The sequence below is a fragment of the Mirounga leonina genome, unplaced genomic scaffold (genome assembly GCF_011800145.1).
Source record: "Mirounga leonina isolate KUSES-001 unplaced genomic scaffold, KU_Mleo_1.0 Mir_171, whole genome shotgun sequence".
NCBI classification, from domain to species: Eukaryota; Metazoa; Chordata; class Mammalia; order Carnivora; family Phocidae; genus Mirounga; species Mirounga leonina.
Window position 1 is genome coordinate 23645164 of NW_023270436.1, and position 22170 is coordinate 23667333.

General features: G+C 44.5%; 1 protein-coding gene across 1 annotated transcript in view; it reads left to right on the forward strand.

Annotated features, from left to right (window-relative positions):
- The window catches only part of LIMK2 (LIM domain kinase 2), a 58735-nt gene that overhangs the window by 3776 nt on the left and 32789 nt on the right, over positions 1-22170 (forward strand). Inside the window, exon 2 of the mRNA XM_035017408.1 lies at positions 8528-8627. Coding sequence (XP_034873299.1) covers positions 8528-8627 — 100 coding nt within the window. The remainder of the gene's footprint in view (positions 1-8527; positions 8628-22170) is intronic.

The window sequence follows — 22170 nt, forward strand, 5'->3', positions numbered from 1 at the left end:
CAAGAGGACCACAAAGTTTTTGTGTGTGTGTGTGTGTTTTTAAGGACCACAAAGTTTTAAAGCTGAAAGGAAATCTATCATGTTCAAGGGGCTGTATTAGGCTTCCCACATTCCTGGTGGGTTTTCTGTGTCTTCTGGAGGCTGAGCTTATTCCCATTGCAGGGCTGGCTTTTGATCAGTGCAAATCTGGAAAGGGCTAGGGTTCAGGGGCATGTTAGAAGGGGTGCAGCATCACTTTGGCATTTCAGTAAGAGGACCTGGAGCTCTAGCATTCTTTTACAAGCCTATCATCCTTCTCACTCTTGACCTTTGTTTATATAGGAACAAGAATTAGACTCTTTTACCTATTAATCTATACCCAGCGGGAGCTAGAACATGAAACCATTGCCTAGTTCTATTAGAGTATACCTTGAGCATCCACCCTGGCATTTTATTGTCAAATCTTTCTGCCTGTAATTTCTTTTTTCTAGGAAAGAAAATCTAAAATATAGTTAAAGACATAAACTTTGGAGTTAGCAGACCTGTGGTCTAAACCCAGCTCTAACACTTGTTAGTTGAGCATTTCAGCTTCGTCTTCATAAAATGGGAACAGTAATAGTCTGTTTTTGTCTTATAGGATCTTTATATTCTATTAATTCATGCTCGCATGGTGCTTAGGACACCACTGTCATATTATAAGGATCAAAGTAGTTGGGTTTTTTTCCCCGTATCATTGACAATGGGTAGAGAAATGCTGTTTGGGAATATATTAACTGGTTAACCAGTTCTCTGATAAGAAAATGCCTTCCCCCAGATAAGAAAATGCCTATGCATTCACAGTTAAGTAGACTTATGGTTGGAAGGGAGAACCTGAACGCTCGAAAGCCACAGGAACCATCTGTCTCATTTGTTTCTCTACCAAGTATCTTATTACTTTACCAAGTTTGCCCTGCTCTCAGCACCTGGTTTGTCCCTCTCTGACATGTGTTATTTCTATACACATCCTTGTCTCTTACACTCCATGACTACTCACCAAGGGCCCCAGAAGTTCATGACCTAGTCTTTGTCTTGCACGTGGGCATATAGAAAACATTCGCTGAATTTGTTTTGAAAACATTCCCTTCAGATTTTAGAGGTTAGTGTAATTCAACTCAACCTTTTCCCTAGCCAACCCTCTAGATACACGTGAAAGAAAAAAGAAGAGCTTTCAGTTGCCAACTAAGTGCCAGGCACTGCAGGAGGTATTTTCACATACATTATTTCTCTTAATCTTCTTGGAAATCCTGTAAGGTAGGTGGTTATCCTCTTTTTAAAGATTAAGGGACAAATGGGCGCCTGGGTGGCTCAGTCGGTTGAGCGACTGCCTTCGGCTCAGGTCATGATCCTGGAGTCCCGGGATCGAGTTCCGCATCAGGCTCCCTGCTTGGTGGGGAGTCTGCTTCTCCCTCTGACCCTTTCATGCTCTATCTCATTCTCTCTCTCAAATAAATAAATAAAATCTTTAAAAACAAAACAAAACAAAAAGATTAAGGGACAAGTTCAGAGAGATTAAATAATTTGCCCATGGACGCAGAACCAGGTTTCAAACCTAGGTCTAGCTCCAGCTCTTCTGCTTGACCCTTACAAAGTTTTCCTAATAAAATAAAAGGCAGATGGGAACAACAGCAAGAATGAAACCTTCTGAGATGTCTGTGTATGTGCCTTAACCTGAAAAATGAGAGGCCCCTGGTTTGGTGTCGCCGATGCAGAGCTAGAAGGAATAATTTGATCCCTCCTCTTAGGAAGGAAGAATATAAGGTTCACAGAAGTCCAGAAGCTCCTTTAAAAATCATCTAATCTTTTTTTACACTCCCCTTGGTAATATTTGGTAAGCTAGTGAGGAGGAAAGCCCTTTGGGATACAAGGGAGAGTATCTAGAGGAATGTTAATCATACTGTTAAGTCTTGTTGGTACTCACTTCATTAAGGTGTGATATTTTCTCTCTTGGCTGTTCCCTACCAGTTGCTGCCCTGCCCCTCTGCTTCCTGCTTTATCCTGGGACAAGTGGGATTTATACACCTGACCCGCCAGTTCCCAGGGTGCACAGCAGTTACCGTACTAGTTGTTTTGTGCTGCGCTGAATTGGCTGGGTTTTGTTCCTGGTTCTCATTGTCTAGTGGAACATGAGAAGCATCAAAGATTTTTCTCAAATTAAAGGATCTGTTCATGTTGGTTCAGGCTAGGCTTTATGGTCTCCTGAGCTTTCAGTGCCTGGAAATTTCTCACCACTTTGAAGTCTGAAAAGGACTGGTTTACAGAAACCCAGCTCTTAGACCAAGATTAAGGTGAACATTAGTGTCTTGTGAGAAATGCACAGGCACTGAGCTGCGGTACCAGGCTGAGCCCTTCCACTGAATAACTGTAGTCTTAAGCAAGTCCTAACTTGTCTGAGGCTGCATATGATAATAAAAATGCAACTGGTCTGGTAGTTTCAGAACTTGGGTTTGAGCCCCTCCGGGACTAGCTTTCTGATGGTTAGGCAACCTGAGTCTCCTTCTTCAGGCCCATTTTTCTTTAAGAAAAATAAAAGGACTGGACTAGAGTAGATGGTTTTTTTTTAAGTTTTTTTTTTTTTTTTTAAGATTTTATTTATTTATTTGACAGAGACAGACACAGCAAGAGCAGGAACACAAGCAGGGGGGAGTGGGAGAGGGAGAAGCAGGCTTCCCACAGAGCAGGGAGCCTGATGCGGGGGCTCGATCCCAGGACCCTGGGATCATGACCTGAGCAGACGCTTAATGACTGAGCCACCCAGGTGCCCCTAGAGTAGATGATTTTTTTTTTTTTTAAGATTTTTATTTATTTATTTGACAGAGAGAGAGATAGTGAGAGCAGGAACACAAGCAGGGGGAGTGGGAGAGGGAGAAGCAGGCTTCCCGCCAAGAAGGGAGCCCGATGTGGGACTCGATCCCAGGACCCCGGGATCATGACCTGAGCCGAAGGCAGACGCCTAACGACTGAGCCACCCAGGTGCCCCTAGAGTAGATGATTTTTAAAAGCCCTTCCAGCCTTACCATCCTGTCATCCTACTCCCTACCCCAGTGGATTCAGGGATTATTTGAGGGCCATGTCACCAGTTATTAAGTTGGGAGACAGAAGTGTGTATAAACTGAATATATATATATATTAACTAAATATATCTTATGCCAGGATTCAAAAGATCCTGAAGGTGAGAACCTTTGTAATGAGCCATTTGTTGTAATTCTCCCCTCTTTGCATTGCACATTTACAACTTCTTTAAGGCAACAGATTCCAATAATAACTGTAAAAGCAGTTTTCTGATTATTAAACACTTAATAAGGACCACTTATTGTTTTGAGGCCGCTGGAGACATTTACTTAATCAAACTCCCTTTCTGGCCTCTGACAATTAGTAGGCACTGTTGATAAGTCTGCAAATATGAGAAGTAAACACTATAGAGGTAGAGGGTGAAGGTCCTGGTACAATGAGGTATTTTCCTAGATGAAATATTTCCCAGGCAGACTGGACTCTGGATTGGTCTTTCATTGGGCCTCACAGAAATCTCCAGGACTTTGTATTATTATATTTCTCTTGCATTCCTTAGAATAAAGGTTGTAAAAGAGTTGGGGCCCCTGGCTGGCTCAGTTGGGGAAGCATGCAACTCTTGATCTTGGGGTTGTGAGTTTGAGTCCCACGTTGGGTGCAGAGCCTACTTTAAAAAAAAAAAAAAAGTTGTAAGAGAGTTAGGATCATCAACTTTCAGGGCTGTAGGGAGCTGAAGAAGCCAAGAGTTTTCTTTTGAAGAGTATCTGGGCTTGAGAAGCTGAAGGCTTTAGATGAATATTCTTGCTCAGGTACTTAACTGAAAAACAGTGTGAATGCTCAACAGATAAACTGAGGCCTGTGCATCTACATGTGACTTTACCCATAGGTAGTCATCCTGAGAGCCTGAACCCTTATTCAGTGGAATCATTCCTGCTGACCGTTGGAGCTTATCTTTGGAGATTACCTTCATAGTTGACAGTTGGATCCAACTTTTCAGTTGGATTTGCCACACAAAAGAGTGTCTGTTCTACATCAGGTTTTATGCTAGGCTCTGGAGATTTGAAGATGATCAAGATGCAGTCTTTGTCCTTTAGATCTAGGAGTGGGAATGGGGGACACAGAGAGGGAAGGACTGAAGAAAATAGAAACATAATGAACTATAATTACAAAACTAATGATGTAAAGCAGGTATAGACAAAGTGAAAAAAGTCCCCCTTTGGGGGACCATCAAAGAAGGATAGAAGTTTGATTAAGGAAAAAGGTGGTAGGGGCGCCTGGGTGGCTCAGTCGTTAAGCGTCTGCCTTCGGCTCAGGTCATGATCCCAGGGTCCTGGAATCGAGCCCCGCATCGGGCTCCCTGTTCGGCGGGAAGCCTGCTTCTCCCTCTCCCACTCCCCCTGCTTGTGTTCCCTCTCTCGCTGTCTCTCTTTATCAAATAAATAAATAAAATCTTTTTAAAAAATTATGTTAAAAAAAAGGTGGTAAAGTATCTTATACACAGAATAGCTTGAGACGTGAATGTCAGGATGCAAGAAGATGAATGTGTGCAGCAGAAACAAAATAGATCAAGATGTGATTAAAGCATCTCTTTGTAACAGATGATGAGAAATAAAGTTCTTTGGGGCCACCTTGTAGAGGGTCATTCATTCCTTTAATAAATGTTTGCTGAAGGACTACAGTAGACCAGGGACCTGTCTTGGTTCCCCTAGTCCTTTGGAGCTGACAATAGCTGACTTTAATGATGTGTGAGAAGTTTGCATTCCTACCTCCGGACCTTTGCACATGTCTTCCCCCCGACCCCACCCCAGTCTCCAGTGTTATCCTTCCCTCCCCCTCTTTGCCTGGTTAATTCATATTTGTCCTTCAGAGCTAAGCTTGAAAATTATTTCCTTAAGGAATACTTGTTTGCCCTTCCCCACCCCCATTTTCCTAGTTATGAACTTATTTTCTCCTTCATACCACTTGCCCCCATTATATTATTGTTTCATATCTATGTTAAATCTGAGGCACCTGGGTGGCTCAGTTGGTCTAAGCATCTGCCTTCGGCTCAGGCCATGATCCCAGGGTCCTGGAATTGAGCCCTACATCGGGCTCTCTGCTCAGTGGGGAGCCTCTTCCTCTTCCTCTGCCTGCCATTTCCCCTCCTTATGTTCTCTCTCTCTCTGTCAAAAAAAATAAATAAAATCTTTAAAAAATATATCTAGGTTAAATCTCTTTCTCATTTGCTGCTCTTTCCCCAGAACCGTGTTAGACACATAGTTGGCATGGAATTAATATTTGCTGCAAGAATGACTAAGGTGTGTCTGTTGAGTTTAGCAATAAGCGATCACTTTGGCCCTTGGTGAGACAGTTTCAGAGAAATGGTGGGGGTGGAGGTCAAGGAAGTGAGGAAATGAGGGCAGTGATGTGTAGATAACTTTTTAATATGTGTGGCTGTGAAGGGAAGAAGGGTGGTAGCTGGAGCAGAGAACAGGATCCAGATTTTTTTTTAATGGGAAAGACTTGAACTAATGTAAATGATAATTGGAAGGAGCCAATGGAGAAGGGAGTAGTGGTAGAGATAACGGAAAGTGCACATCTTCTGAGAGGTGGGATAGGATAGAATCTAGGAGTGCCATGCTAAACAGTTGAGCCTTTCTTCTGTAGACACTGGGGAGTCTGGGGAAGCCAGTTAAGACTGGGAAAAGAAGCCAAAGATCTGAACTCAGGCTGTGGTGAAGGACAGGGAAGGATTGGAGAAGGTGGAACCAGGTGGATATGAGAGAAGGGAGTAGGGCTCTTGATTTTGTGCCTCTAGAGCCTAGCACAGAGCAGGTGCTAAATAAGTGTTGATCAGATGGCTTTGGGTTTATCAAGCCTGGAGAAAGGGCAGGCTCTGGAGGGTGTGTCAATAACAAGTCATCTTGAGTATCCTCATAGTGGAAAGTCCTGATTATTTTTGAATTTTGTAAACAGCCAGAAGTTATTCAGGACCAAGATGCTGAATTGTTGAGTAAGTGGGTGGTCAATTTAGAGACCATTCCTTTGGGTTAAGAAGTAAAAATAAGAAACAAGATGTGGCTTAAAATAATGAGATTTGCTGGGGATAGGACACAGCAGTTCAAAAACTGACCTAAAAGCCCTTCCCTTTAAGAGTTCCAAAAATGTTTCAAACCTGGCAGATTCATTTGGATGTCTGTCTTCATTGAAAACCTTATGGGGGCGCCTGGGTGACTCAGTTGGTTAAGTGTCTGCCGTTGGCTCAGGTCATGATCCTAGGGTCCTGGGATTGAGCCCTGCATCGGGCTCCCTGCTCAGCAGGGGAGTCTGCTTCTCCCTCTTTCTCTGTCCCTCCCCATTACACTTGTGTTCTCTCTCTATCGCTCTGCTCTCTCTCTCAAATAAATATCTTTTTTTTTTTTTTTTAAGATTTTACGTATTTATTTGACAGAGAGAGAGGTAGTGAGAGCAGGAACACAAGCAGGGGAGTGGGAGAGGGAGAAGCAGGCTTCCTGCCAAGCAGGGAGCCCGATGTGGGACTCGATCCCAGGACTCTGGGATCATGACCTGAGCCAAAGGCAGACGCTTAACGACTGAGCCACCCAGGCACCCAATAAATAATCTTTAAAAAGAAAAGAAAACCTTACTAATTCATTGCTTGCCCACTATCCATAACCCAATTTGAATAAGTTTCTCAGACTTTGTGCCTTGGGGTTTGTGAGGATAATAGTGCATTCTCTGGGTCACTACCACCTAAAAAACCAAAAAGGCCCCTCTTGAGAGTCCGAGAATTTTTAGATTCATGTGGTGATCTCTCCTATTACTGTGGAACTGGAGGAGAGGAGCAGGTGGGTCAAGGTTTTAAAGCCTTCTTGTTTAACTCTCCTCTAGGGTATGAGGACAGCTGCCTGTGTCCTGGCTGCCCCAGAATGCTGCTAAGCAATCTTGAAGTGTCCGGAGCTGTGCATTGTCTATTCATGACCCCTGTGCCTGTGAAACAGGGTTCAGTGACTGTCACTGTGCCTGTGGCAGTCTGGAGTTACCCAGAGAGAACAAAGCTGCATACACGGAGCGTACAAGGGAGTCTTGTAACAACCTTGTCCTGCTTTCTAGGGCTGAGTCAGGTACCACAGCTTGATCTCAGCTGCCTTCTTTATTTCCAGAAGTTGGCATCTAAGCCACAGCAGGAGTGTTGTGTTTTGTCCCTTTTGGAGGGACATGGATTCACTCTGTGTTATTGCCTATGCTAATCTCTCAGCCTACACAGCCCTTCCCCATCCTTTCTCAGCCTCTGGCAAATCTTCCCCATCCTTCAAGGTTTAGCTCAAGTATTAGCTTCCCTTACAAAGACTTTCCTGACTTCCCTAAGTGGAATGAGCAGGAATCAACGTGGTGGAGTGAGTGGAGAGAGCATGGACTTCAGGATGATTTGGGCCTGAGTTGGAATGCTGAATGTGCTGCTTGGCCTGACACCCCCTAGCCCTGGGTTTCAGTTCTCTCACCCCTTAAATGAATTTAATACCTGTTTCACATGATTATTTTGAGAATTACATGAGATTGGGTCTCTGAAAGCACCTAGCACAAGCCTTGGTATATAGGAGGTGTTCATTAAATGTTCTTTCCCTTCTATACCGATAGCTTCTTTCTCCGAACCAAAATAGCACTTTGCTTCTAACTCTGAAATAACATCTAAGGGAAAAATTACAACATGGAAAAAGGATTCTTTTTCAGTGGATTTGCTCCTTGAAGAGCAGAGATGATGTTTTTGTTTTTTTAAAGATTTTATTTATTTTTTGACAGACAGTGAGAGAGGAAACACAAGCAGGGGGAGTGGGAGAGGGAGAAGCAGGCTTCCCGCTGAGCAGGGAGTCCCATATGGGGCTCAATCCCAGGACCCTGCAGTCATGACCTGAGCCGAAGGCAGACGCCCAACGACTGAGGCACCCAGGCGCCCCAAGAGCAGGGGTGATGTTATCCAGCAGTCTCCAACATAGAGCTTGGAGAGGTCCCATGGGCCATGATGTTGGTTGAATGAATGAGCTCTTGCACTCAGTGATGGAATATCTATACAACGAGGGCTTTTGAGGAATAGGAAAAGGCAATAACACGTACAACCCAGAGAAGTTTTTCTGGGTGCTGGCTGGGAATAGTCATGGGAAGGGCTGACCCTGAAAAGAAAGAGACCTTGTTCATTTCATTTACTCAGAGCTATAATAAGCAAGGGCTGAAATTCTAGGGAAAGGCAGGTTTTGTTTCATTGGGAAAAGGAACAATCAGAACCATTTCTAAAAAATGGAATGAGACTCAACTTTTGAGGCCATGAATTCCCTGTCCCTGGGGAGATGAGCAAGCTGGATAAGTGCTTACCAGAGATCTTGTGGAGGAAGGAATTGTGCATTTATCAGAGCACTGGCCAGCCCTTTCATTATAGGTCCATTAACTCAGTCTAATTCTGCATGGTAGGAGTCCCGTCCCTGTACATCCTGCTACTTTGGGCCTCTAAACTCCCTGGTTTCGTGTGCAGGGGAAGATACCTGGAAGTGTCGGGGCTGTGGGGACCATGTCACTCCAAGCCAGAGGCGGTACAGGACTGTCAACGAAGCCTGGCACAGCTCTTGCTTCCGGTAAGTGGGTTTGTCCTCTTGTCTCTGTCAGTGTACTATAGGCCAGCCACTCCTTCATGTTCTGGAAAATACAAAAGTTTCTGACTTGACAGTTCCCATTTTGGTGTGGGTTGAGGGGAGGGAGAGGGATGTGCCAAGGAAGAGCACATGAGCCAATATCTGGTGTGAAAGTGAAAGAGCCACAAATGGGCCAGGTACAGCTAGAAGTAGGGTGAAGGGATGGGAGCAGCCCTTTCTGGGGTGTCTCAGCACCACCCTCATTTTACAGATGAGGAAACTGAGACCCAGAAAGAATGACTTTCCCGCAGCTACACTACTGATTATGCAGGTGCCTTAAGGGTTGTTTTTAGTGCAGTTGGCAGAGCCAGCCCTTCACCACAGGATGCTTCCCTAGTTTCTTGCTTTTTGTTATCTAATTTTATTTTAGCTCTTAGATTGTTTGAAGGCAGCTCAGTTTCTTAAAAATAACAACAGAGACTTTAAAGTTGGATTTGTTCCTGTTGTCTGAGACTCAGTTTCCTCATCAGGAAAACACAGATGTTAAAAATTTATCTCATAGACTCGTTAAGATCAAATGAAATCATATATGCCAAGGGCCCAGCTCATGATAGGCACCCACTGAAGGGTTATTTCTTTCCCCTGTGAGATTGGAATCTTCAAGAGTGGGAGCTTGTCTGCATTCTCCAGAACATAAAACAGTGCCTGGCCTGCAGTCATTCCACATTGCAGGCTGGGTGGGCATGTGTGCCCCCGTGGTCTGAAGTGGTAGGGCTGGTGCTCACATCTTGAGAATGAGACAGACTGTAGACAGGCACCATGTGCTCTAGATTCCAGCTCCCACACACAGCTCGTGTTGCAAAGCATCCCCCGTGCTGATAGCAAGTAATTTAATTGACCTTTAAGCACTTGCCTCCACCCGGGAACCATGTGGGGGGTTGTCCTGGAGAGCTCTGGCCTCTGGAAGAGCTGGAGAGGAACTAGCATTTTTCTGCCCTTTGAGTTCTAACTCAGAGCTCTCCCGTCTTCTCTGTGGATCTAATTGCCTTAGTTCTTCCTTTTACCCTCAGGGAAGTTGATTCTTTTTTTTTTTTTTTTTTAAGATTTTATTTGTCAGAGAGAGAGAGAGAGCACGCACAAGCAGGGGGAGCACCAGGCAGAGGGAGAAACGGGCTCCCAGCTGAGCAAGGAGCCCAATGCAGGACTTAATCCCAGGACCCTGGGATCATGACCTGAGCCTAAGGGAGAGGCTTAACCAACTGAGCACCCCAGGTGTCCCAAGGGAAGTTGATTCTTATTAAGGATTGGAACAGAGTGTCAGAGCTATAAGGGACCTACAGACAAAGCCTTTGGCTAGCCCTTTCATTTAGAGGTGAAGTGAATCCTAATGAGTTGCTAGACCAAGGCTCGCCTTGGCACCTAACCCATATGGTCATATTTATTCCTGCTGTTTTCCTATTTGTGTTAATATTTTCTATCCAAAATAAGCAGGATAGAGTAGAACAAGCTAATTTTTGGAATTTCTGGATTCTCCTAACACTAAAGAAGTTCAGAACCAGAAGGGACCACCTATTGTGTGATATAACCCTTCATATCACTGTTGAGAGGCCTGAAACCAAAAATACAAAAAGAGTTACAAAGACAGGTCATGGATGACCAGAGCTGACCTTAGAACTGAAGTCTTAGGTCATTTGTGGGTCCGATCAGATGTTAGCTTGTTAGGAAACATATTTGTGTGTGCGTGTGTCAGAGTGGGGTGGTAGAGAGGAAAACATACACATATATACATGCTCAGAAAGAAGTAAGGCACGTTATCATGGTGGATGAGTGTAGACTCTGGAATGAGACTGTCTGGTTTCAAATCCTGGCTTTGCAATTTATTAACTGTTCTTGGGTGACTGCCCTGAGCTTTAGGCACCTCATCTGTAAAATGGGGATAAGTACTCATCCCACAGGTTGTAGGGGAGGATTAAATGTGATAACCTATATAAAGTGCTCAGTATAGCATCTGACACATAGAATACCCATAATATTCAGTAGCTGTCACTTTATATTGTGTGTCTCTATACACCTATGTGCATGCATTTCTTTCTCTTAATACACACCCATTGGTGTTCTAATGTGGAGCCTCAGAGATTAAGGTTAACTTTGAACTACCCTGGCACAGTTACACCAAAGATCACGCCTGTGGGGCAAGTAGAGCATCTGGGGTATGTCTCCTATTTACAGCTTTGTCTCAAGGACATAGTCTGTCTGATCCAGCTCTATTGAAGGAGCACATTTCCTGACTCCTGAGCTTTCCCACGAAAGCTGGATGACATGAAGTCCTCAGATGGAGCCTAGTAATTTGCCCTGGGGAGACTGGCTGCTTTGGAGCCAGCTGACTTTTGCCCAGGTTGAAGGAAGATCTTCAGGGACCCCAGAAGTACAGAAGTAACCTGGTTATAAGGAGCATGGGGCATCAGCCTGAATGGTCTGTTAAATTCTCTGATGAATTCAGGTGTCTGGGCACAGGCCTGCTGAAAGCAGGACCCTCTCTCATGCTACCCAAAGAAATTCATTCTTCATGACTCCCTTCCAGCCTTGCTCTTACTCAGTTGAGTTAGTTACAATAGAGGAAATGACTTTTCTTTTCCCCTTCCCCCACACCTTTGTTTTCCTAGTCACAGGGTGGAGCTGGATATTCAATGGAGAAATTGCTGGGGTTTGGCCCAAACTCTCCTCCCTTTGCCTTCTCTTTACATTACCCCATCCCCCCCATCTGCAGCCACATCCGTAATCCTGCCTCTGATAGACTTCCGCCAGATTCTCAAGTGCCTGGGACAATAGGAAGTCACTGAAGGCTGGAACCTGGGACTGTACAGCAGAGGCCAGCTGACAAACCTCCTGGAAGTAGCTTAGTTTGGTGCAATTGGGCGCCTGGCCAGGATCCTTCTGATCCTGGACACTTGTCTGAGTAGCCCTCCTGCTTTCTCTCCTCAGACTTCCCAACAGGCCTATTTGGTCTCTAGCAGTGCCACTGGTTCTAGAATTAGGGCCATTCTCTCTGAAGCTCTCTGGAACTGGCTTCCCTCTCCATAGAGGAGGCCAGGAAAGCAGCCAGACTGCATGTTGCTTGTAGCTGAGGTTAAAGTATGGAGCTGGCATGTTTTATAGTGACTTGGCATGTTGGAAAACCAAAGAACCTTGACAAGTTTTCTGATGATTGTCCTTTCACCCTCATCAGAAGTGCTTAGCCAAGGAGGAGGGGTTGTGGAAAGAGGGAAAACTGCCTCTATTAATTCGTCTTTTTTGCCCTTACCTGGGACTCTCTTGCTTGACCTGGTTCCTAAGGGCATTATCAGAGGGGAAAAAAATCACCATACTTAAGGCTCCTGGGAACTCTTCAGGGCCTCTTTTCCCGGGATCACGAACATAGACTCTTTGAGCTTTCTCTTTTGAGAAGTGATTTCTAATGCCTATGCTCTGGAAAAGAAATAATACAAATATAAAGCTGTTGTCACTTTATCAGGTAACAGACCATTTCTGCTAAATTTGTGCCTTCAGGATAGGCGAGTGAAGAAATTGTACACATAGCAGCCAGAGACTGTGGTGTAATGGGCTGGATGACAACAGGATAGCTTCTGTGATGCTAAAAGCCATGCTCGTTTTCTCACCCACACCCCCACCTTAACAAGTGCCGTGCATCATAATTATAGTAAGAGCTACCGTTTATTGAGTGTTTACTATGTACCCGACACCATCCAAAGCATTTCATATTTGTATCATCTAACTTAATTCTTTTTTTTTAAAGACTGATTTATTTATTTCAGAGAAAGAGACAGCGGGGCAGAAGGAGAGGGAGAGGGAGAAGCTCAGCGGGGAGCCTGATGTGGGGCTCCATCTCACAACCCATGAGATCATGACCTAAGCCAAAACCAAGGAAGAGTCAGATACTTAACTGACTGAGCCACCCAGGAGCTCCATCTAACTTAATTCTTATAACAATATAATAACTATAGTACTGGTCATACCTATTTTACACATAGAGAAATGAAGTTTACTTGCTCACAGTCACAGAGCTAGTAAGTAGCATAGCTGAGATTTGAACCCAAATCGTGACTCCTTGCTTACAAGAGTCTCTTTGCATTCCTGAACATGGTCATGTCATTTAACCTCCCTGAAGCTCAGTTTCCTCTTCTGTAGCTTCAGAGTAAAAACACTCATCCTGCCTGCCACACACTGGTGGTGTCAGATAACACTGAAGGGTATTGGTTTAAAGGCTTTATGAACTCTCAAGTGTCAAAAGTGCTGTTAAATTTCTCCTGGGTCGCTGGCTCCTGGCATGGGAGTCTGTGGAGCAACCCTGCCCTCTGCTGTTATAACGTTGATGTTGCTGCTGCATTTATGGACGCAAGCCTTTGATTTTAGTTTGCTTATTTGTCTAGTTTATCTCTAAGGAAACAGCCAGCCAGCAACTCATTAAGGCTGGCAGTTAAACGGGGCTGGGGCGTGCCTGACAGAGGACAAACACCTGGGCCTTCCTCTGCCCGCACAAGGGAGTCCAGCATGAACACAGAGTGGGACTCCTAGTATATAGCAACATTATGTGACCTTCAACATGCCTTAATACTGCTCTGTTCCTTGGGAAGAGAGAACGAAGATCCCAGAGAAGTCCCACAGCTGCTGTTTGGTGCAGAGATGAAGAGGGGTAGGGTGGAGCCAGGGATAGACAACAGATATTTATTAAGCATTGTATTGGGAGTTTTGCTTAGATTATCTGATTCAACCCTTACAATAACCCTACAACCCCACTTTACATGAAAACAGCAAGGTCCAGAAAGGTAGAAGAACTTGCTTAGGGTCACATACATTTGAACTCAGGTCTCCCGGGCTCTAAAGAGGGTCCTCTTTCCACGGGGACTCCCCAGAAAGAATAATAGACTTGGAGTCAGAAGAGCTGGATTTGAGTCTTAGCGGAGCCAGGCTGGCTGTGTAACTGTGGGCAATTTCCTTTCTCATCGTGAGCTTCAGTTTCTCATCTATAAGATGTAGTAAAAGTAGGTGCACCTGAGTGGCTCAGTCGGTTAAGTGTCTGCCTTCAGCAAAGGTCACACTCCCAGGGTCCTGGGATTGAGCCCCATGGCGGGCTCTCTGCTCAGCAGGGAACCTGCTTCTCCCTCTCCCTCTGCTGCTCCCCCTGCTTGTGCTCTCTGTCTCTGACACAGAAATAAATAAAATAAATTTTTAAAAAATTTTTTAAAAATTAAAAAAAATGTGGTAAAAGTAATCCACCTCACGAAGTAATTGTGAGGATCAAAGAGGTGATGGAGGGGCGCCTAGGTGGCTCAGTCGTTAAGCGTCTGCCTTCGGCTCAGGTCATGACCCCAGGGTTCTGGGATCGAGCCCCTCCAGGGAGCCCGCTTCTCTCTCTCCCACTCCCCCTGCTTGTGTTCCCTCTCTTGCTGTGTCTCTCTGTCAAATAAATAAATAAATAAACAAATAAATAAATAAATCTCTCCCACTCCCCCTGCTTGTGTTCCCTCTCTCACTGTGTCTCTCTGTCAAATTAATTAATTAATTAATTAAAATAAAAAGTGATGAATAAGAACACACACTGAAAACTTGAGGATGGTATGATGTAAAGGGTTAGCAGCAAGCAGCACATGGCAACTTTGTGCTTCTTACATATAATTTTGAGCATCATTTGCTATATTAAAGGCACCAAATTAGATGCTGTTGGGGATACGGATTTAACCTAGTGGCCTGGTCTCCTAACTGGCTCCCTCAGACAGCTGAAAAACAGGTAATAATGTGGAGCATGTCTAATAATGGGCTCTGGTCTGGCTTCCATTCTCATTCCCCTGAAACAGTGTTCCCTTAGTAAGTTTCTCGGGGACAGTCACATTGGTCCATCCACTGGCCATTCTTCAGGCTTCATCTTTTATGACCTCTCAAATTGCACTAGAGGTAGTAGAGACAAGTGAATGAGTTTGGAGTCAGCCTGCTTGGGTTTTCATCCCAGTTTATCTTGAGTCAGCTGACCTTGAGTTTCTTTGCCACAGTTTCTTCATCTAGAAAAGGGGAAGTGAAATGCTTCCCACTTCAAAAGGTTGTGATGCTGATTAAATTTGATCATGTATTCAAAGCCCTTCGCTCAGTACCTGGCCATAATTAGGATTTAATAGATGTTATCATTTATTATTAGTGTCTTTGTCACTCTTGAAACCCTTGAATTCCATGGCATTCCATACTGTCCTGGTTTCCACCACCCCCCCTTTCTGGTCATTCTAGTTTGCTTATCCTCTATCCAGCTCTGGAATATTGCTGTTTCTCCAGGCACATTCTGTTTCTCCCTAAGCAATCTCACCCACACCTATGGCTTCTGTTGTCCTCCACTCACTGATGACCCCGAAATTCATATCAACAAACCTTTCCACTGGGCTCTAGTCCTGTCTATCTTGCTGTCAACTTCTCCTGTCCATTTGAATGTCTTCCAGGCATCTCAGGCCCAGCTGGACTTTCGATCTTCCTCCCAAAACCAGCTTCTCTTCAATATAACCTGTCCTGTTGAATGGCACGACCATCCACCCCACTGCCTAAGTCAGAACCTGGAAGTGCTTCTTGATACCTCTTCTCTCTTATCCCATATCCACACCTGTCAGTTTTATCTCCAGATTATATATATATATATATTTTTTAAAGATTTTATTTATTTATTTGACAGAGAGAGAGACAGCGAGAGCAGGAACACAAGCAGGGGGAGTGGGAGAGGGAGAAGCAGGCTTCCCGCCGAGCAGGGAGCCCGATGTGGGACTCGATCCCAGGACCCCGGGATCATGACCTGAGCCGAAGGCAGACGCTTAACGACTGAGCCACCCAGGCGCCCCTCTCCAGATTATATTTTGAGTACGTCCATGTCTTTCCATTTCTCCTACCACCTGAATAATTACAGTAGCCTTCTAACTGTGGATAGTCACTCACACCACCCAATCCAATCTCCACAAAGTGGCCAGAGTGAATGACCTTAAAAAGAAAAAATCTGAGGGGCGCCTGGGTGGCTCAGTCGGTTAAGCGGCTGCCTTCGGCTCAGGTCATGATCCCAGGGTCCCCGGGATCAAGCCCCGCATCAGGCTCCCTGCTCGGCGGGGAGCCTGCCTCTCCCTCTCCCTCTGCCTGCCTCTCTGCCTACCTGTTCTCTCTATCTCTCTGTCAAATAAATAAATAAAATCTTTAAAAAAAAAAAACTCTGACCACATGGCACTGCTGTCTCTCCATCTTTATATATCTCCACGACTTTGTAGCACTCTTGGATAAAGACCAGTCCTTAATGTGGCCGGCAAAACCCCTTCTGGTCTGGCCTCTCCCCACAACCTCCTGCTCTCTCTACTTCAGTCTCACTGCTCTGCTTCACGGGGTCCAAAACACACCCTGCTTCCTCTGACAGGCCCTTGTTCCTGCTGTTCTCTCTGCCTGGAATGCCCCCTCACTCCCTTTTGGCCTAATTAACTCCTGCTCATCCTTCAGATCTTTACTTGGATGTCTCAGGGAAATAGTTAGAGAATAGGTCATGGCCCCTGTTTTATGCTTTCACAGACCTTCCCTTTGAAGCTTTTTTTTTGTGGTTTTAACTTTACCTTTATTCATTTGGTCATCTCCTTAGTGACATCCTGAGACCTCTAATATTCTGTAAGTATAACCTAGTCATGGACCATGGGACATTTTGCCTCCCCATTGTGTCACCACTGAGCACATCGTTGGTATGGGGGAGATATTTGTTGAATGAATTGCCAGGGTGGCCAAGAGATAGGATGTAAGCGAGGCTTTTCCCTGCGCTTCCCCATATCCTTCCCTTAGCAGCCACTGTGGCTGCAGTTACTGTAAGTGGCAGAGATTGAGTTGTTTTGGAAAATTGTCTGGAAGTGTCAAGGTGAGAAGTTAAAGTTTTGTCTTCTTCCTCCAAAGGAGACAGAAAGGATGACCCAGAGCTGTACTTCTCTGTAGGTACCAGCCAGACAGGAACAAGCCCTGGAGAGAAAAGCAGTAGAGGGAAGAATGAGTCCAGCTACTCTAGACTAAACTAATTATGAATTGAAATCTGACAAATTTCAATTCTAATCATCAGTTTGTTTGTGTAGAGGGGGAGAGAGGAATAGAGGGAGATAATCTTATGCAGGCACTATACCCAGCACGGAGCCTGACACGGGGCTTGATGCCACAACCCTGAGGTTATGACCTGAGCCAAAATCAAGAGTCGGATGCTTAACTGACTGAGCCACCCAGGTGCCCCTATTTTTTAATTTATTAGAGAGAGAGAGAGCAAAGTGCACAGGGAGGAGGGGCAGAGGGAGAGAGAGTCTTAAGCAGACTCCATGCTGAGTAGGGAGCCCAACATGGGGCTCGATCTCAGGATCCCAATACCATGACCTGAGCCAGAGTCGGACACTTAACTGACTGAGTCATCCGGGTGCTCCTATTTATTTGGTTTTTTATATTTTATTTTTTTAAGATTATTTATTCGAGAGAGAGAACATGAGCAAGGGGGAGGAGCAGAGGGAGAGGGAGAAGCAGACTCCCCACTGAGCAGGGAGCCCAATGTGGCGCTCATCCCAGGACCCCAAGATCATGACCTGAGCCGGAGGCACTTAACTGACTGAGCCACCCAGACACCCCTGTTTTTTATATTTTAGAAATCTTTGAAGGATAGCATTAGCTAAAGATATACATTAAGTATAGTGTGGAAAAAATGGAATACTTCCTTTTACTTATGGGTGATTTTTGGCAGGGAGTGGGTGAATAGGTTGGTGATTCTCCAAGAAGTTGGAAATGAAGTTTGTCCTCTGGGGTTTAAACTACTCAGATCTACATGTAATAAGAGCAGTATCATGTGGTCATTAAGAGCACAGACTCTAGAACCAGATTGCTTGTGTTCAGATCCTGATTCTGTCATTTATTAGTTGTGCACGTTGGGCAAGTTACTTACCCTTTCTGTGCTTCATTTCTTCATCTATAAAATGGAGATACTAACCTTCTGCCTAGTTCCTAATGTTATCATAGAGGGGTAAATGAGGGAAGTCCTGTGTAGTACTGGGTAGGAACAGGGCCTCACATGGAGTGAGCACTCATGAGTGTTAGCCATTTGTTATTAGCTCCTAGGGAGCCACATGTCTCTCAGAGCTGAATAATATGTGAATTGGTGATTGTCAAATATCTGAAGAAGTAATGCTCTTTTTTCAATTAAAAATTTTAGTTTAGAGCGCCTGAGTGGCTCAGTTGGTTAAGCCTCTGTCTTTGGCTCAGGCCATGGTCCCAGGGTCCTAGGATTGAGTTCCGCAGCTTCTCCCTCTCCCTCTGTGCCTCCCACTGCTCATGCTCTCTCTCACGCTCTCTTTGTCTCAAATAAATAAATAAAAATCTTTAGAAAAAAATTAATTTAAAAGCCAGTGGAGTAATGAGTGGCCAGCAGTGAAACAGAAAGTGAATATCAGTGAGGCAAAACTAGTCATGTACGTGTCCAGATAAACATATTGAATCTGGATTTGGTCGCCAGAAGGGGGTTCTTTGGTGTAGACAGGGCTGGTTTGGCTGGATCACTAGTGCCAGAATGAAATTTCTCTCCATGGCTGCTCATCTCCCTTTAAGTCCATGCTCCCAGAACAACCTTATGATGCCTAATTCAGCTTCTTGGACTTCTTGATAACTGGAAGGGTCTGGAGGTGGTACCTGTATAGAGGATGTAGGTGTTCTAATTTCAAGTGTGAATTCATAAATGGACCGTGGGATTAATAAATGGTTAGAGCCATCCTAGAATGTCTTCACCTCTCTGGGTACCATGAAGTCCTGTTTCTGGACCTCAGAGGCCAAAAACGAAGCCTGAATTAGGGTCATTCACCAAGGTAATGCTAGCCTTGGAGAGGTCTCTGGGTGGACAGCCAGTCAACCTTTTTCTGACCACAACCCTTCCTTGTGTCTCTCTTCAGTATTGGCTTACTGGTGTGGATTTTTTTTTATTTTTTAGCCTAAATCCTTCCTTTTACAGAGGAAGAAATTGAAGCCCAGAAAGGTTTAATGGCTTGCCTCAGATCACATAGCAAGTCTATTTTTAGCCAGGTCAAATTATCAGGTCTTCTCTTTCAGGCCAGGGTTCTTTTCCTGGCATTACCTGGAGATTAAGGTATCCAAAGCATTTTTTTTTTTTTTCCAGTGCAGCCAGGAGAAGAATGTCTATGTAAACACAGTTTTGGACACCAAATGTTGGACATTAAGTTGTATCACAGAGCAACAGTAGATGATTATCTATAAGGGGTCACAACCTCATTCTTACTTAAGTGCTTATAGCCCATATGCAAATCTCAGCTGTTAAAATGACCAGCTCAGTAGTGATGTTGCCTGAGGATGAAGCCATAGTTTGCTGTTAGTGAAACTAGTTGGCCAGCAAACTTCATGTGGACATATCTGCAGCCAGTGTAGACTTGAGACATAAATGCCCATTCAAGGAGACAAATTGACAACTAAAGACCAGCACTCTCTTTGGTGTTTTAGGCTTTATGTTCCATTCATTAGGAACCTCTGCTTGCTTAAACACCTCTGATAACTCTTCACTGCCCATGGGTGACTCTTTCACCTGACAGACCTGCCTCTTGGTAATCTGCCCTTGCCCTCTCCCACCATCCCAGCCTCCTCTCTGATCACCTTTCACATGTGCCCTGCTCTGCAGCTTACAGACCATAGTCTGTTATGCCTCAGTGCATTTGCACATGTTGTTCCTTCAGGCTGGAATGCCTCTTGTCTGCCTGGTAATCAGCCTTTAGATTCAACTAATAATTCTTGTCCCCTGTGGAGGGGCCTCACCAAACCCACCCTGAACCTTTCCCACCAAACAGAGGAGACTTTCTTCCTCTTTGTTATTCTCATACCTCAGAGTTCTATTGGTATTTGTTTACACATCTAACATCGCTCTTAAGAGTATGAAATTCTCCAAGTCTGGAGCCATATCTAGTTCGTCTTTGTATCCCAGAGCTTAGCAGAGTGCCCAGAGCGCAGTGGGTGCTCAGTGTTTGTTAGGCAAATGATGTTTTTGTCGAATGACAGCCTTTCTCTTTGGACATGTGGATGAAGCCCTTTCAGTATGCATCATCACCATCTCTTTGCTCTGCAGTTTTCTCCTAAGCAAGAGCTTTCCTTCTGAAGTGGGAGCATGGAGTAAGACCTATGTCTATAAATGTCATTACAAAGCCTAAAACCATCAAAGCTCAAGGGATGGCATGCCTTTTGCACTGTGGCAGCTAATTTGCCTTGTATTTTTCCCCCAAGGGCTAGAATCCCCCTTCCCTTGGGCAATACTGGAGGGGTGCTAACAAATTCTCTTTCTCCACATCCATCACTATTACCAGGAAAAACCTCCCAAGTACCTCAAACCAGATTTGAGGATAGTTTTCTTCTCTCTGTCAGTCATCTTCTGGTCATACCTTTCTGCGGCTGCTCAGTAGTGATCCTGCTTAGATCAGAGGGTGCTCTACTGGGCTCCCATCAATAGCACTGACTCTTACAGTGGCATCAGCTGTTTCTGAAATTGGCTGATGTCAGCCCTTGTGTTTTGTTTCAGTTCCAAACGTGGCCTTTTCATGAGATGACCCTATATGCTGGCGTCCTCTTTTCCCACTATACCCTGACTACCACTATAATGTCACTGAAGAAAAAAGAGAGGCAGCTACCGTGGGGTTACAAATGAGTAAGAACAATATCAGGAAGGTGAAAGTCCTCAGTGAGCCAAAGCTTTACAAAATGTCAGCCACCAAACATTTATTTTTTAAGCTCAATCCAGAATAAGAAGGTGAACAACCTATCTTTGAATCATTTCCTCATTTGTAGCCAGGGGGTAATAATGACCTATCCTGCTTGCCTCTCAAGGTTAGTGTGAGAGAAGAATGAAATCAAGTGGAAGAGTCCATAGGAAAGAGTAAAGTAGTGGATTCAGTCTTCAGTATGCATCAGAAACACTGGGGCTTGTTTAAAATGCAGATTCTTGGGCTCAGTCTAAGCAGTTCTTACTATATAGGCTTCTGGTAAGGCCCTGGAGTCTTCATTTTCAACAAGCTGCCCCCGGGAGTCTGATGCTGCTGTGCTCTCAACCACGTTTCAGAAATACCAACCACTGCAAATCAAATAGCAAGTGTAAAATAGTTATTTGAGGCAACTTTACTGTCTTGGACCTGGAATCCAAAGACTTGGGCTAAATCCCAGCTCTGCCAATTCCTAGACCCATGACCTCAATTCACAACCTTCTCTGTGAACCTTAGTTCCTCATATGTAAAAAGGAGATAGCAACCTCAACCTCACAAAGTTTTGAGAATTAAATGAAAGCATATGTGAGCAAGCCTACCTCAGTGCCTAACTCATGGAACTTAGTCAATGTTTTGCAGAGTGGGAACTAAGTGTCCACGACTTCTGGAATGTGGTGTCATGTTAACAAACACCCAACAAAAGATAATCCTTGGCATCCGTCTTAAGTGTCATGGAAATCTGGATAGAACCTTAGAGATTTAGTCCAATCCTTTGATTTACAGCTCACGAACTTGAAACTAAGAAGGGAGGATGGGAAGCCCAAGATGCATGAGGGTACCCAATCACATGAAATGTGTTTAGTTTTTAGACAGAAAATTATTGCCCAGTATACTGAAAAAGAAAAAAAAATGAAAAATCTTTGTGGCATAGTAGCAGAACCACTATTAGAAACTTTTGAGAGACCTTGTAGAAGGGGAGCAGTGCCCAAGTATGATTATTTGATCCACACCTGCCATGTACCAGGGATCTATTAGCAAAATAAAGGTGGAAATGGCTAACTGGCTCAGTTTTCAAAAAGGAGGAGAAAGAGCTCCTGGAAAAAGTAAACTCATAATCCCTTTGACTTGACTCCTTCATCAAATTCTAATGGAATTCTGTGGAATTTTGCAGATGATAGGACAATGAGCACTTAGAAAAGAGCCCATCACTAGGATTCAGCAGTAGTGAATTAGTCATGACTTCATGTTTTCACTGGGTTGCAAGTCATGAGACCCTCTCTTGATTTCCACAAGGCATTTGGTAAGCTTTTTCATGATATCCTGACAGTAAGAATGTGGACAGGAAACCTAGAAAAATCAGATTCAGGAATTCAACACACCCAGGAGGTTGGGGCCCTATACTGGAGAGCTGGGATTCCTAAACACCTTGCTAGGGCTCACGTTGAAGAAAGGCATGGGATTTGATGTCAGCAAGGTGGCTTTTAATCTCAGTCTTGCACTTCGCAGCAGTAACCTTGGATGAATCACCTAACATCTCTGGGCTTCCCTTGCCCGGTCTGTGCTATAGGTATTCCTCATGAGGTTGTTACAGGGACTAAACTAGATGATGAGTATAAAAGCCCTCTGTAAACTGAAAATGCTTTATAAACATTAGTTACCATTGTCATTCTAGTACTGTAGTTGCTCATAAGGAGGTTCCTGAGTCATACGCTTATGTAGTGGGCATCTTTGGATGCAGAGTGAGCCTGGTATGGGCCTCATGTAGTCTGATCTGGCACTAGACA